The 17,192-nt window shown below is 39.3% G+C and overlaps 1 protein-coding gene across 1 annotated transcript in view; it reads left to right on the plus strand.

The window, feature by feature from the left end:
* CDC42BPA (CDC42 binding protein kinase alpha) overlaps nt 1-17,192 on the plus strand; it is a 150,449-nt gene that overhangs the window by 64,891 nt on the left and 68,366 nt on the right. Inside the window, 6 exon segments of the mRNA XM_033144641.1 lie at nt 5,156-5,249; nt 6,354-6,554; nt 7,155-7,403; nt 8,275-8,354; nt 9,200-9,366; nt 10,625-10,747. Of these exon segments, the coding sequence (XP_033000532.1) occupies nt 5,156-5,249; nt 6,354-6,554; nt 7,155-7,403; nt 8,275-8,354; nt 9,200-9,366; nt 10,625-10,747 (914 nt within the window).

Consider the following 17,192-nt stretch of genomic DNA (forward strand, 5'->3'; position numbering starts at 1 on the left):
GTTAGGTCCAGTCATGGACGACTCGGGGGTTGCAGCGCTCATCTCGCGTTACTGGCTGAGGGAGCCGGCGTACAGCTTCCGGGTCATGTGGCCAGCATGACTAAGCCGCTTCTGGTGAACCAAAGCAGCGCACAGAAGTGCCGTTTACTTTCCCGCCGGCATGGTACCTATTTATCTATTTGCACTTTGACGTGCTTTCGAACTGCTAGGTTGGCAAGAGCAGGGACTGAGCAACAGGAGCTCACCACGTCACAGGGATTTGAACCACCGACCTTCTGATTGGCAAACCCTAGGCTCTGTGGTTTAGAGCAAGACAAAAAAATACCTCAAGGAAACTTCCTTCTAGTTCCTGCCTTCATAAAGGAGACTTGAGGGACAAGTTAAGGTTCAAAAAGTGCCCCCCCCATTGCTGCTATATATTGCTGCTGTTTCCTTAAATTGGATTTTACGATTTGATTTTTTTCAATTGTCTTAATTGGATTTTATTGTTAATGGTGTTACGTTGATTTTGTAAACCACCTTTGGAAGCTTGTTAGTAGAGAGGCATGGTATACATATTTTGAATTAATATAATACAGTCATACCTTGAGTTACATGTGCTTCGGGTTGCGTTTTTTCGGGTTCCAAACACGGCAAACCCGGAAGTATTTACTTCTGGGTTTCGCCCGGCGAGCATGCGCAAAAGTGTTCTGCACCTTTTGCGCATGCGCAGAAGCACGACATCACATTTTCGCGCATGTCCGATATCGCCACTCGGGTTATGGACTTTTTGGGGTGCAAACAGCACCCCGGGACGGATCAGGGCAGGTATGTAACCCGAGGTACCACTGTATTCATAAGTTTTGTGAGACCTCATTTCATTTAACATGAGAATGGTTATAGCAGGAATTTGTAGAGTACTGCCTATGCCCACATTGCTAATGTGAAGCTCTTGGAAAGTGTAATGGAATTATTTTAGGACTTTAGGGTGGGGTTTGTGGGGTTTCAGTTTGATAAACAGCTTTTGTGAAAACGACAGGCCACATTTTCTTTCTTTTTTACACATCATAACAAAATTTCTGTAAGAGCAATAATATGATCTTGTTTATGGTGATTGTATGGAGCACATGTTTTCTAACAAACTAAAGGAAATGGAAACGGCATTTGTCTAATGAAACTAAGGTTTGCAAAATAAGTTTGTTATTTACTGTACTTTAAATTAGGTTGAGAGACTTCTGAAAAAATGCAATCACCATCTTGTGGAAACACAAAATTGAAACGGAAGCCCTGCAAATAATTGAACATTGTAATTCAGGATTAGCTTTGATTAACGAATGGCGTGCTAACCTCCAGAGCCTTGGAATAGTATTCCATAATTGTTACAATTTGTCATGTTTCAGCTCAAGATTATTTATCTCATTTCCTTACAATTGTCTACTCCTTGAGCTTTACAAATTGGATCAGCTAGTAACATGTTTACTAATTTCCCTTGGTGCTTGCTGCAGTTCTTAAATTCAACCTGTTTCCTCAGAATGAGTTTTGGTTTAATAATAGCACCATACCTCTTTTGTCAGACACTATGGTTTTCACATGGCGTAATCAGTAACCATTGGGATGATGTGGTGGTTGAATTTTGCAGTGCATTGCCCTACCTGATGATAAAATATAAATTAAAATTAGAAAAACAGCCTTTTTGCAAAGATCTCATTCAGATATTTTATTGATAACTGAAAAATATTTCTTAACTATATTATGTTGCAAATTTGTGCTGGGACATCTTTATGAATGTATACAAATATATCATTAGACATTCAAAGAAATTTATCCACCTGAATGTTTGTTAATCTCTTTCTTGCAACATTTGTGGGGCTAAAGAAGGAGGAGCTTGTTCATTTGACTACTATGCAAATATAACTGTATATGCCAGTGGTTTTCAACCAGTGTGCTGTGGCACCCTGGAGGGCCTTGAATGACAGTCAGGTGTGCCATGGGCAACACTGGCCTCTGTCCCTCTTTCCTTCCCTCCCTCCTCTGATGCCCTCTGGCATCTCTGCCTCCCAAAGGTTTTCACAGCTGTTGGTTGCAGCAGTAGCTACAAGCTCCACAGGCAAATGGTGCCTCTGGGGCTGACCAGAGGGCTGACCAAATGGTGCCTCTGGGGCTGACTTTGCATTTCATGGTATGTGATGACAACTAGAAATGTGTAAAGGTATAGGACAAACTTAGACATATTTGTCCTGTTTATTAGGAAGTGGTTTGTGTATGTTAGTTCCTCTAACTCAAGATACATGTACTGTACATTTCCCCTGATGGGCACATTTTTTCAGGTCATTGATTAGGGATTCAAAAGTTATGTACATTATCTACCTCATTTAATTCTTATGCTCATTGTTACCAGACAAATCTATATATAAAAAAATGTTCAAGCTGGGTGTTTGTTGGCTAAAGCCTTGCTCTGTAACCGCTTGACCGATTGCCTTCAAATTTGGACACAACGTTCCATGGCAATATGGGAGACGGAGAGATGCCAGGCGAGAGTTCAATGGGATAAGCTGTGGGGAGGAAGGCGAAAACGGGGGGAAAGACAAACAGGAGGCAGGCGTAAGTTCAGCGGGGTAAGCTGTGGGGAAGAAGGCAAAATGGGGGAAAGACGAACAGGAGGCAGGCAGGAGTTAAACGGGAGAAACTGTGGGGAGGCAGGCAAAAACGGAAATATGGAGAGAAGGTAGGCGGAAATTCAACAGGAGAAGTTGTGAGGAGGCAGGCGAAAATGGGGGCAAAGACAGAGAGGAGACAGGTGGAAGTTCAACAGGAGAAGCTGTGGGGAGGCAGGCGAAAACGGCAAAGACGGAGAGGAGGCAGGCAGAAGTTCTACGGGATAAGCTGTGGGGAGGCAGTCAAAAATGGGAAATACGGAGAGGAACCAGGCGGGAGTTCAACGGGAGAAGCTGTGGGGCGGCAGGCAAAAACGGGGGCAAAGACGGAGGGGAGGCAGGCAGAAGTTCATCGGGATAACGTGTGGGAAACCAGGCAAAAATGGGGGGGAGGGAAGGCTGAAATGGGCCACATGGAAGTTCGTGGGGATAAGCTGTGGGGAAACCAGGCGAGAATGGGGGGGGGGAGGGGAGAGCCACAGCAAGGCGTGGCACAGGCCAGCTAGTTGATTTTCAGCTAGTTGAATATCAGACTTGATATTCAACTACGTTTTATGCAGAGTAGACCCATTGAAATTATTTAATATGACTAAATTAGGTCTATTAATTCCAATAGGTGTACTCTGTGTAAAACTTACTTGAAAGCACCCCTGTGTTGTTGTTGTTTTTTAGTCTGGATTTAAATCAGTTTTTCTGGTAGGAATGATTATAAATAAGCCACAACTTTTGAATCAATTATCCATTATGGATATGGGTGCCATAAAAGTGAACATACGTGTAGCTAGAATTATAGGAATGTCTATATATAACCTGCATCTAACAAACCTTCTCATTATACTTCCCTCCCTTTCCCTTTTGTATATTAAACTAGGGTGTTTTTTCAAGAGACTATTTTGTAAGTGCAGTGAAACATGACGAGGCATGCATTCCCTGGCCAAGATTTGTACAGTGTGTGTGTGTGTATTTTTATGAATAAACATCAGTAACTGAGCACACCCAAGGCGTGCGTATGTTGGCTGGTGAATGTATATCCCGTTGTGTGTTATTGCTTGCTTTGTTAGTATTTTAAATTCATAAAGAAAGCCAGATACCATAAAGCAGATACTTCACTATTTTTCAGAATAAAGTCTCGTCAAAAGAATTTAGTATAAAGAAAAGTACATGCTTTAGGAACAAAATTTATTTAATAACAGAATATTTTACCAAAATGTGCCATGAGTTACATATATACTATCACATATTTTTCTCATGCTAGTATCAATCAGCATGTGTTTTACTTGAGATCAGAGCTTTCCAAACTGTGCGTTGTGACACATTAGGGTGTCGGTGTGTTACGTGAACTCTTGGAAAGGGGTTAATTTAACCTCTGGTTTGCTATTAAAACTGAATTACTGTGTCGCGAAATGATGCATGTCTAAAAAGTGTGTCACCAACATGAAAAGTTTGGAAAGCTCTGCTTTCCAAGAGTATTCACTGACTACTCTTAAATGATTCTGTATTTCCTTGTTGAGTATTTATAGATATGTAAAATTTCTGAGGTGGATTATTTTTGGTAAATAAGGAATAATCAGAGTAAACAGTTTCTCTCCAGCCTATTGTACATTGTATAATCACTGCAGCAGAGCCTATGCATCAGGTCAAAGGCCCATCTGGTCCAGCATCTTGTTCTCACAGAAGCCAAACACACAGCATTTTTCAACAAAGAAAAACAGGAATGCAAAACATCAAAATAACTGCAAATGATTAAGCAAAAAGTAGACGGTATAGAAAGATGCTCTCTCTACCATAATTTTCTCTAAATAAATATTAATTTAAAAAACAAACTTCTCAAACTTGCAACCACACCTTTCTCCTGGCTATCTGCAAATACTATGCTTTGAGGTATGGGCATGGCTTTAGGGAACAGCTCTGAGCATGCTCAGACTGCATTTCAAGGCGGCCTTTCTAGGCCAATACAGTGAAAGCAAGTTAGCCCTCATAATAACAGTTGGGGTGCAAGGTTTCATCCTGGGATTGCCTTAAAGGGCAGTCCAATCAATTACAAGTTTTTTTCTGCTTAGAAACATGTGGGAAGGACCTCTTTGCCATAGCTCTGATCAACCAGAAGGATGCTGCCAATTAATTGTGCAGCAGATTTTATTTAACGTTTTACTTAAAAAATAAAGCATTTGTGGAACTGCAGGTGACTTCTGAAGGATTGCTCCTGCTAAGGTTATGCTTATTGTGGCACATGCAAGTATCATCATTTTTCAAAAAATAAAAAAGCTGTTTAGAACTGTTTTAACATCATATGAAAATTTAGATGCACATTTAAATTGATGATGTATTAATTGATAAAATGCTATACAATTAATTGACTTAAGATTTCTTTAATCAGATGATGGCCCCTCAGAGAAATACGTTTTAGTCTCAGTTGTCTCCAAACTGATATACAAATAATTTTGAATGCAAAATGTTTTATTGCACTTGTCTCAATATAATGAAAATCAACATGGAATGACTTAAATCAATTTCTTTTATAGGGACATCAAGCCAGACAACATCCTGATGGATATGAATGGACATATTCGGTTAGCAGATTTTGGTTCTTGTCTGAAACTGATGGAAGATGGAACGGTAAATAATAATAAAAACAAAGCTAAAGTATAGTTTTAGTCACCTTCATTTATGTCCCTAGTCCAGTGTTTTTCAACCACTGTTCCGTGGCACACTAGTGTGCCGCGAGATGTTGCCTGGTGTGCCGTGGGAAAAATTGAAAAATTACTTTATATATAGTCAATATAGGCACAGAGTTAATTTTTTTTAACATTTTCTAATGGTGGTGTGCCTCGTGATTTTTTTCATGAAACAAGTGTGCCTTTGCCCAAAAAAGGTTGAAAAACACTGCCCTAGTCTGCCACTACAATTTTTGATAATATATCTGATATATTTCTTAATATATACCTCTGTAAAAATTGTAGTTTTATGGCAATGTAATTACACTTACACCATAAAAGGGACACATTTTATCTGGGTGACTAATTGATTAGATTGATTCCCTTTTCACCATTATTGTCCATTCATGTTTAATAAATTTCATTACTTCAGTCCTCTGTCTATTTCATTCATTATAGCAAAAAGCTATCTGTAATTATATACAGTATATCTGTAAAATAAATACATGTCAGGAGAAGTGAAGCTTATTTGCTGTATCTTTTTAAATGCAGCATCCTACAGAATTTGGGGTCCTGTGGTATTCAATTAAATTTTACTCAAAATGGACCCATTGACATTAATAAAAAGGTTCATTGGTGTGGAAGACTCCTAAAATGTTTGAAATTGTCTGGAAGAAATAAAAGACAAGACTATAGGAATATAGACACACACAGCTTTTCGCTTCAAGTGTTGGGAACTAAATAAGAATACTGATTTTAAGTAAATATTGTAATGGAGAGGAAATGTTTTATTAGAGGCTTGTGTTGCCTGTAACATTACCATGGCCTGCTGGCAAGCTACCTCTTTTATTTTAATCTCCTTGGGCAAATTACCACATGAAAAGAATGATTGGTCTTACCTGAAGCGTAAATTTGATAGGTTCTCTGTCGCGTGACAAGGGGCATAACCCAACCCATTCGGGTCCTCAGTAACCGTATCAAATCAGAAATTTAGATATTCACACCAGTACAGAAACACACATAATATTATAGATCATTTTAATAATAGAATTTATTGTCCCTTCAGGTTCAGTCTTCAGTGGCAGTTGGAACACCAGATTATATCTCTCCAGAAATCCTGCAAGCCATGGAAGATGGGAAAGGAAAGTACGGTCCTGAATGCGACTGGTGGTCCCTTGGTGTTTGCATGTATGAAATGCTTTATGGTGAAACACCCTTTTACGCAGAATCCTTGGTGGAGACATATGGAAAGATAATGAACCACAAAGTGAGTGGGACAATATTTGTGAACAGATGACCAACAATTCTGCTTAGTGCTTTATAGTCTTTAAGATGTTAACATTGATTGTTTCATCAAGAGAATATGTTGGCTTCAATAAACTAATAGACTTGGCTTTTAGCTGCTTCAATGCCTAGAGTACTGCCTTTGTTGACCTCAGATGTTCAGGTTTTACTTTATAATGATATTTTTAGTTTGGACATAGTAGAAGTCCTATAATCACTGCATATGAATATATGTTGGCTGTGTGACATTATTGGAAAGTGATTGGATAATTCATTGAGTAATGGAGTGCTGTATGCTTGACAAAATTAACATATTTAACTGTAAAATAATTGCAGGAGAAATGAATTTAAGACACTGCCACTGTTTTTCCGTTAAGAAGTCCAACTAGCCACTGAGGCTGCATTTATAAACACATACATTAGTGAGTGGACCAGGTGCTGTTGTCTTGGTTCAATTATAAAGAAATTGCCACAGAGATACTAGGAAATATGGCACTTTTCTATTTATAACACTGAACTGTTTTGTTTTGTTTTGTTTTGTTTCACAGTATGGTCCTAATTTTCCCATCTTTTTTTATTTAAGGAGAGGTTTCAGTTTCCTGTCCAAATGACGGATGTGTCTGAAAATGCCAAGGACCTAATTCGAAGACTCATTTGTAGCAGAGAGCATAGACTTGGGCAGAATGGAATAGAAGACTTCAAAGGCCACCCATTTTTTTCTGGGATTGACTGGGATAACATTCGAAACTGCGAAGCACCTTACATCCCTGAAGTTAGCAGTCCAACAGATACATCAAATTTTGATGTAGATGATGATTGTTTAAAGAATTCTGTAAGTTACTCCAGAGCAACGTCTGCAAATTTTGATCTCCCAATCCCATTTTTTGGACTGAATACCCCAAAATACAGCATTTATATCAGATTACTTTAGATTTCAAGAAGGTACCTTCCTGTTTTAATAGCTGAAAGAAGTACAAAATAAGCCATAATTGAGGGGGGTTTCTGTTTGTTTTTTAAAATGTGTTTTTATGGTGTGTTAGATGCATGCTGACTTGCAAAGAAGGCTTAAAATAACAATGAGGTTTTTTTTAAAAAAGCTTGCCTGCCTTCCCAGGAGAGAAAGCATATAGAATATTTATGTTTTCATTTTAAAAATGTATACTTCATTTTCACCATCTGGGTCCCAAATCAGCTTACAAAATAAAAATACAAAACATACAAAATATGAAACGTATATCAAACATTAGTAATTCATAGTGCAAAGTCCTCCTGGAATTAAAAAAATTAACGAGGCACCTGAAACTTAGCAGGTACTTGCCTTATTTCTGTTGGGAGGGAGTTCCATAGAGTTGGTCCCACTACTCCCCAATGACATGCAGTCTTCAGGCTGCTTTTTCGCAATATACCTCTCTACTTTTGATTGCTGAGTGCTACCGAGAATGAGAAGCCCTGAGCTAGAAAGGGGACTGCAGTATCATCAAGGCCCAGAAAAGAGAGCTGCATTGGTTCCATGTTGCTTTTTTCAGCTCAATCACATTGCAATCACCAAGAATAGGGGAAATATACTAATATTAATTTATATCCTAAGGATATTTGCTGTTTGCCCTGGAAGAGTGCTCAGTTGATTCAGATGTAATATATCAGCTTTTTTTGGGGGGGGGGCAAACTAATGACATCAAATTTAACATGCTTTTATCCCATAGGAGACAATGCCCCCACCAACACATACTGCATTTTCTGGCCATCATCTGCCCTTTGTAGGATTCACATATACAAGTAGCTGGTGAGTAGAAGCCTTGGGTTTTCAAGAGACTTTGTATACTTTAATCTAGAAGAAGGCAAGTTTATCATATTTACAGTTGTCACATAAAGCATGCATTCTAATGTAATGTTGATAACAGACATATTTCTCCTCCCATTCAAATGTACACATGTAAATTATTTTTGTTTCCGTTCTATTGCTTGAATGATGGCTGAATACAAATAAAATAAGAGGCTAGGTATTGCTTGCTTTCTTCAGTGAAGTGAGAAATAGTAGTTTGCTGGATCATAATGACACAACAAAATGTTCAGGCACAATTTATTTACTGGTAGCTATGGGGAGAACTGATCATCTGATGACACCATGTGGCTTGCACTTATAAGGCAGAGCCTACACAGTAGGTCACTTCGTTCACTACATTATTTAGATGTACACATAAAATGTTTTTAACAGTGCAATCCTATACCGGACTATTTCAGAAGTAAGCTCCATTAATTCAGTGGAACTTTCTCCTGGGTCAGTGTGTGTAGGTTGTACCCAAGTTTAAGAATGTAATGTGTGTTTTCGGCAGTGTTTGCAAACACTGTACCATACAGGTGCATTCTTCAGGATGCCATGACTGGTGCAACTGCCTGTTGTGAATACATGGAGTGGCAAATCAAAGTTTGCCATTACATAATGTGTGAAATAGGCAGAACCTGTACCACCTAAAAAAAAAAGTATATGATGCCTTTATTTTAGAGTAATTTGCAAATGTTGCATGCAGGGTTTTTTTAATGAATTAAATTATCCTAATTTGAAACTTAAAATAGTTGAACTGCTGGAATAATGAGTAAGTTGGCTTTTTCATGTTTCTATCTTTGCAGTGTCCTTTCGGACCGCAGTAGTCTAAGATACGCAGCTGGGCAACGGGCTATGGATCTTGATGCCAACGTTCAAAGGACACTTGAGGATACCTTAGCAACAGAAGCATATGAGAGGCGAATAAAGCGCCTGGAGCAGGAAAAACTTGAACTTAGCAGAAAACTACAAGGTATTCCTATAAGAAGGATCTTTAATCATTTATTTGAATTAAATTCATTTAATATATTCATTGGATAAAAAGTGGTATATATTACCCATATATAACATGAGTAATAACATACCAAGTTTGCCATAGTTGCGGCTTTGTAAAAATACTATATTTTGCAAGCAGAAATTGGAAGATTTAAAAAAGACAGTATGATCATTATCAACTAATCATCTTATTATGATTTTTCAAAAATATCTATAAATGACTTAGCACTGCACAAAACTAAATCTGAGCCAGGCTTTGTCCATGGCTTACACTTTTCCTTCTATACACTTTAAAGTTGTATGGTCAAGGCAATTAGTTGTGGAAGGCTGAAGAAAGGAGATGGGTTTTGAAGGAAGATTTAAAAGCATGTGAATACAAGAAATTCATAGCCAAGAAGAGTTAAAGCAAAGGGGAAGAGATGAGGGGTAGAAGAAAGCTTTATGAGGATATTCTTGCTGGTGGAGCACAGAACGTGAGAAGGTATGAAGAAAAGGAGAGAAGGCACAAGAATAAGTGTATTTGATTTTGGAATTGAAATGTTAAGCACCATTCAGAAAGAAAGGGAACTTAGTATGGCAACAGAAAAGGAAAGCAATGTGATCAAACTGCTGGTAGTGATGATTAAGTGAAAAGTGGAATTGGAGGGTAAATGGCAGTATTTGGGGGGGAACACTTAGGTATGAGGATAAGAATAAGGTTCTGAACCTAGGAAGAAACAATAGAATTGTAGAGTTGGAAGAGATCCTGAGGACAATATAGTTCAATCCCCTGCAAAGCAGGAATCTCAGCACAAGGTTCCCCATAGAAGTATCAAGTGGATTAGTAAGAGGTGGAAGACAGTAGGATGAATTATAAACTAGAAGCTTTGCCTTTGATACTCTGAGTGAAGTACTGAGAAGTCCTCCAACTAGGAATTTTGGAGAAGGAATCAGATATTTTCTAGAGAAGAAGAGAGATAATAGTGCAATCCTCACAATATCTATTCTGAAATGTCATATTACATTCAGGGGGGCTCGTTCACACGTAAATGGGGGGTAGGATTGCAGCCTTGAAAGAGATGATATGTGTTTTTGACATCTGCCAGGCCATAGACACTGCCTTGGGTATTCCTTGGGCAGTATTTTATGTGAGGTCTCAAGGTCCAAGAACTCCTATACGCGCAATAACTGGACCGAAACTTGTGGATGCAGTCTCTCACAAGTGTCCCTTTCCCTCCATTTATTTTTTAAAAAAGAGTCCACGCAAACAATCCAGGCCCTGCATTATTCAACTGTAGATGGTCCATTAACAGCAAGCAAAGATTTAGAAATTAAAAGCCTAAAAGAAGAAATCGAAAAACTAAGAAAACAGGTGACTGGTAAGTCCTAGCTATTTGACATTTTAACTCATCACTAGTTCTGTTTCTGCTTTTTATGTTCCACTTAATATTTCTCAGAAAATGAGGAGCAAACAATGCTTGTTTACATTATTGATTAGTTTGAGTGAGGTGTGGTTCATTCCTTCTTTGCTGATGCATTATTACAGCCTCTGTACTTTATTTGGAATGCTGTGTGCAGTCTGGTGTCCCCTTCTCAAAAAGGATCTCGGAGATACAATTTCAAATTGGATTGTGAATCTGGCTTGTTTGGAAGCCATGGTCCATGTTTGCATGTAGTGGGAAGCTATGGTTTAACTGCAGCTAACAGATTCGTGTCACCACTAGCATGAAAAGAGGAGCGAAGTGGCAGCGAAGGGGCTCCATGTGCTTCTATGCAGCCCATGCGAATCCTGGCTTGTTAAGACAGGATACAGTTGTGTGACTGCCTGCAGCTAATGGTTTCAGTAACTTTTTCTCAGGCAGATATTTGGCCTATGCTCACTTTATGATTTTGCTGGCATAAGCAGTTCAGTGGCCCTGACTCATAGGCCTGCATGAGTACACAGTAGCACTTCTTCCAGCTGTGCCTGGCAGCAGGGAGGCTGTTCAACATTCCAGAAAGGTTTTTCTGATTACCTTTGTAAACACAAGGAGGGTAGCAATAAAAATTGGGAGCTTGCCAGCCTTTATAAGTGGAGTTTGGTATTTATTCACATTTGCACATATAGAATTAAATAATTCATCCCCATCATCACAGCGGCTGTTGTCCTTGGAGATTGAACTCTGCCTTTTGAGTTAATATTGGCTCTTGATATTTTAGACATAATGAGTTTGTGATCACAATTCTGATTGTAATCATACTTGCTTGCTAGAAACAAAGTTTTAAATAAATAGTGTATCAACTAAACTCATGGTTTTCTTGGCATTTTGAGTGAGACTGTGGTTTGGCTGCGGAGTTGGAATTAAATTGGAAGATAAGATCATTCTATTTGAGGTTTTTTTATTTAAAAAATCCTAAAATATAGCTGTTTTTTCATGAACACAGCTGTACAGGAATGTATTTTCTGTCCAAAACAACTGTAGATGGAAAAAGTACACTGAGTAACTCTGGCATCCCAACTTTGTTAGGGTATGCATGGCAGAGTTTATAATCTGATTTGGTTTCTTGTATAAATCACTTATTCAAGTATGACTGCTGAAGTGAAATTTATGGCTGGTATATTGTTATATAGAGTAGCTAACCGGGTACTTGTTTCTCAAAAATGTGCTGAAAGTGGGATCAAATTCAGTACTGTATTTATAAATTGAGATGGGTTGTCTGATAATGAAATTAGTTCTTCCAGTTGTTGATGATCTCAGTGACATGTTTGTATTAAATTGTGTAGTATATTCCAAATTATACTGAACATTGGTGGGGGAACTATTTCAGATTGAGAGATGGATTGGAACTTCCCCAACCTTCTAGGGCCCACATACTAGTGGTGGGTGGGTCAAAAATAAATAGGGCGTGAAAAAATGCATGTACCTTACTTGTTCCCATGCAACATAGTGAGGCCTTGGGGAGGAGCAAAGCACTTGCGTGCATTCAACAAAGTTCATTTTAAACTATGGATTAATGTTGTGGCTGAAGCAGATCTCTGAATTCCTGCATGGGTTTTTCTCACCTAAATTTTAAGTCAAAGCTTCAATTTTATTTGTATGGTATTACATTAAAAATAAAATCTTCTATATATTTCCAAGTGGTGATGCAGCTGTGAAAAGCACAAAGTTAAAGTGTTGCCATTGGAAAATGGCTTTCCATTGCATGAGAAAAGGGACAACATAATATTTTTTATAAATGCACAAACAGCAGATACTTGGAGAACTGGATAATTCCATGAAAATGTCACCCTACAGACTCATTTTTTCATTTTCATATCACTTTAAAGATAATTTCCCAAGCAACAGTTTTTCAAAATGATATTTTACACATGAGTAAAATAACATGTATTCAACACTTGCCTATGAAACATATATATTACCACAGATGGGGAAAAAATCCATAATTTAAGAGAAAATACTTATTCAAGTTAGGCTTGCCGATCAGAAGGTTGGCGGTTCAAAACCCTGCGGTGGGGTGAGCTCCCATTGCTTGGTCCCAGCTCCTGCCAACCTAGCAGTTTGAAAGCACGCCCAAAAGTGCAAGTAGCTAAATAAGTACCGCTGTGGCAGGAAGGTAAACGGCGTTTCTGTGCATTGCTCTGGTTCGCCAGAAGCGGCTTAGTCATGCTGGCCACATGACCCGGAAGCTGTACGCCGGCTCCCTCGGCCAATAAAGCAAGAAGAACGCTGCAACCCCAGAGTCATCCGCAACTGGACCTAACGGTCAGGGGTCCCTTTACCTTTAAAAAGAAAGCATTTAAACTATCTGTGGTGTATTTCTTGATTATTTTTGTAGGGTAGATCAAGGCAGCCAACAAACAGTTTAATGTTCATCAGAGTATGTGCTGTGCCTAATGTTATATATATGTAAAGAAGCTTACAAATGTTACATTGGTAACTAAAGAATTACCCATACTGTAAAATAAGCAAAATATGTTTCTTTGTATCTGTAAGGATATTGGAGTATAAAAAGGTGTTACAAAACCACTCTTTTTTCCATTTTCCAGTGCTGTTTCTCCTGTTACTAATCTGTTCTCAGATTGCATCTCTTATTGTGGGGCCCCAGAGTGTGGTTCAGAGTCATTTAATCTTATGCTTGTACAGATCAGAAACAAGACATTGGATCCTACAGTGGGTCCTGGGAATCCTTCACAGGCAGCCTGATGCTGTGCATATTTGTTCAGAGCTTAGTTCTACTGTGTTCAGTTTACTCCTGAAGAGTATATAGGACTGGCAACCTACTAAGACTTACCAGCATGCAGTGGTGGTCATGGTTTGAGAACCATTGTTATATAGTGATACAGCTGCTTTTGTGTAGAACTACAGCTGTTAACCAATAACAGGAAGACTGAATGGGAAATAGTTTATCACTAGATAATAGACCCTGAATCTGAATTTTAATTTTGTTTCTTTATTGAATGCCTGCTTTAAAATACTTCTAGTGAAAATAAGAGTTGAAGTGTTTCACATTGGAGTTCTGCTCAGCAGTGGTCTTAGTAAATTATGGCATTTTTCTCTCCCCATCATTCCAAACAATGATAGCCTAGCATATGCTTTTAGTTTTTGAGGTCGAAGTTACAATATTTAGTTATCTAAGTTACATAGGAGAAAATTTTGAGGAATCTTTAATATAGTGAAAAAATGTAAGGGAAAGAGTAGACAAGAGAGCAAAGTAATTTACACGCGAAAGAGTGATTTATTTTGGCTCTCTTTAACAGTATATCAATTTCGTGTGCTGGTGACTTCAGGGGAGAGTTACGGTAATCATTTCTGCCATTGAGATACAGCTGTCGTTTAAGCTTTCTCAACTTATTAAAAGGAGAGTTGAGAATTTATGCAGCACTAGCTATGTGTCCCCTTCATGGATCACTGCCTTGTCGTGGCGAAGGGGCTTGAATTACTCAGGGAAGCTATGAGCTATGCCGTGCAGGGCCACCCAAGATGGACAGGTCATAGTGGAGAGTTTGGACCAAACGTGATCCACCTGGAGGAGGAACTGGCAACCCACTCCAGTATCCCTGCCAAGAAAACTCCATGGACAAAGACAACAGGCATATAAAAGTTATGACGCTGGAAGATGAGCCCCTCAGGTCGGAAGGCGTCCAACATGCTACTGGGGAAGAGCGGAGGACAAGTACAAGTAGATCCAGAGCTGATGAAGCGGCTGGGCCAAAGCCAAAATGACGCTCGGTTGCGGATATGCCTGGAAGCGAAAGGAAAGTCCAATGCTGTAAAGAAAAGTATTGCATAGGAACCTGGAATGTAAGAACCATGAACCTTGGTAAGCTGGATGTGGTCAAAAATGAGATGGCAAGAATAAACATTGACATCCTAGGCATCAGTGAACTAAAATGGACGGGAATGGGCGAATTCAGTTCAGATGACTATCATATCTACTGCTGCGGGCAGGAATCCCGTAAAAGAAATGGAGTGGCTCTCATAGTCAACAAAAGAGTGGCGAAAGCTGTACTGGGATGCAATTTCAAAAATGATAGATTGATCTCGATACGAATCCAAGGCAGTCCTTTTAACATCACAGTAATCCAAGTTTATGCACCAACTTCCAGTGCTGAAGAAACTGAAATTGACCAATTCTATGAAGACTTACAACACCTTATAGAAATGACACCAAAGAAGGATGTTCTTCTCATTATAGGGGATTGGAATGCTAAAGTAGGGAGTCAAGAGATAAAAGGAACAACTGGCAAGTTTGGCCTTGGAGTTCAAAATGAAGCAGGGCAAAGGCTAATAGAGTTCTGTCAAGAGACCAAGCTGGTCATCACAAACACTCTTTTCCAACAACACAAGAGACGACTCTACACATGGACATCACCAGATGGGCAACATCGAAATCAGATTGATTATATTCTCTGCAGCCAAAGATGGAGAAGCTCTATACACTCAGCAAAAACAAGACCTGGAGCTGACTGTGGCTCTGATCATCAGCTTCTTATAGCAAAATTCCAGCTTAAACTGAAGAAAGTAGGAAAAACCACTGGGCCAGTAAGATACAATCTAAATCAAATTCCTTATGAATACACAGTTGAAGTGAAAAACAGGTTTAAGGACTTAGATTTGGTGGATAGAGTGCCTGAAGAACTGTGGATGGAGGCTCGTAACATTATACAGGAGGCAGCAACGAAAACCATCCCAATGAAAAAGAAATGCAAGAAAGCAAAGTGGCTGTCCAATGAGGCCTTAAAAATAGCGGGGGAGAGAAGGCAAGCAAAATGCGAGGGAGATAGTGAAAGATACAGGAAATTGAATGCAGATTTCCAAAGAATAGCAAGGAGAGACAAGAGGGCCTTTCTAAACGAACAATGCAAAGAAATAGAGGAAAATAACAGAATGGGAAAAACCAGAGATCTGTTCAAGAAAATTGGAGATATGAAAGGAACATTTCGTACAAAGATTACCACAATTAAGGACAAAAGTGGAAAGGACCTAACAGAAGCAGAAGACATCAAGAAGAGGTGGCAAGAATACACAGAGGAATTATACCAGAAAGATATGGAGGTCTCATACACCCCAGGTAATGTGGTTGCTGACCTTGAGCCAGACATCCTGGTGAGTGAAGTCAAATGGGCCTTAGAAAGCCTCGCTAACAACAAGGCCAGTGGAAGTGATGATATTCCAGCTGAACTATTTAAAATCCTAAAAGATAATGCTGTTAAGGTGCTACACTCAATATGCCAACAAGTTTGGAAAACTCAGCAGTGGCCAGAGGATTGGAGAAGATCAGTTTACATCCCAATCCCAAAGAAGGGCAGTGCCAAAGAATGCTCTAACCACCGCACAATTGCACTCATTTCACACGCTAGCAAGGTTATGCTTAAAATTCTACAAGGCAGGCTTAAGCAGTACGTGGACCGAGAACTCCCAGAAGTGCAAGCTGGATTTCGAAGGGGCAGAGAAACCAGAGACCAAATTGCAAACATGCGCTGGATTATGGAGAAAGCTAGAGAGTTCCAGAAAAACATCTACTTCTGCTTCATTGACTACGCAAAAGCATTTGACTGTGTCGACCACAGCAAACTATGGCAAGTTCTTAAAGAAATGGGAGTGCCTGATCACCTCATCCATCTCCTGAGAAATCTGTATGTGGGACAAGAAGCTACAGTTAGAACTGGATATGGAATAACTGATTGGTTCAAAATTGGGAAAGGAGTACGACAAGGCTGTATATTGTCCCCCTGCTTATTTAACTTATATGCAGAATTCATCATGCGAAAGGCTGGGCTGGATGAATCCCAAACCGGAATTAAGATTGCCGGAAAAAATATCAACAACCTCAGATATGCTGATGATACAACCTTGATGGCAGAAAGTGAGGAGGAATTGAAGAACCTTTTAATGAGGGTGAAAGAGGAAAGCGCAAAATATGGTCTGAAGCTCAACATCAAAAAAACTAAGATCATGGCCACTGGTCCCATCACCTCCTGGCAAATAGAAGGGGAAGAAATGGAGGCAGTGAGAGATTTCACTTTCTTGGGTTCCATGATCACTGCAGATGGTGACAGCAGTCACGAAATTAGAAGACGCCTGTTTCTTGGGAGAAAAGCAATGACAAACCTAGACAGCATCTTAAAAAGCAAAGACATCACCTTGCCGACAAAGGTCCGTATAGTTAAAGCTATGGTTTTTCCAGTAGTAATGTACGGAAGTGAGAGCTGGACCATCAAGAAGGCTGATCGCCGAAGAATTGATGCTTTTGAATTATGGTGCTGGAGGAGACTCTTGAGAGTCCCATGGACTGCAAGAAGATCAAACCTATCCATTCTCAAGGAAATCGGCCCTGAGTGCT

Source organism: Lacerta agilis, chromosome 3, assembly GCF_009819535.1.
Source record: "Lacerta agilis isolate rLacAgi1 chromosome 3, rLacAgi1.pri, whole genome shotgun sequence".
Lineage (NCBI taxonomy): Eukaryota > Metazoa > Chordata > Lepidosauria > Squamata > Lacertidae > Lacerta > Lacerta agilis.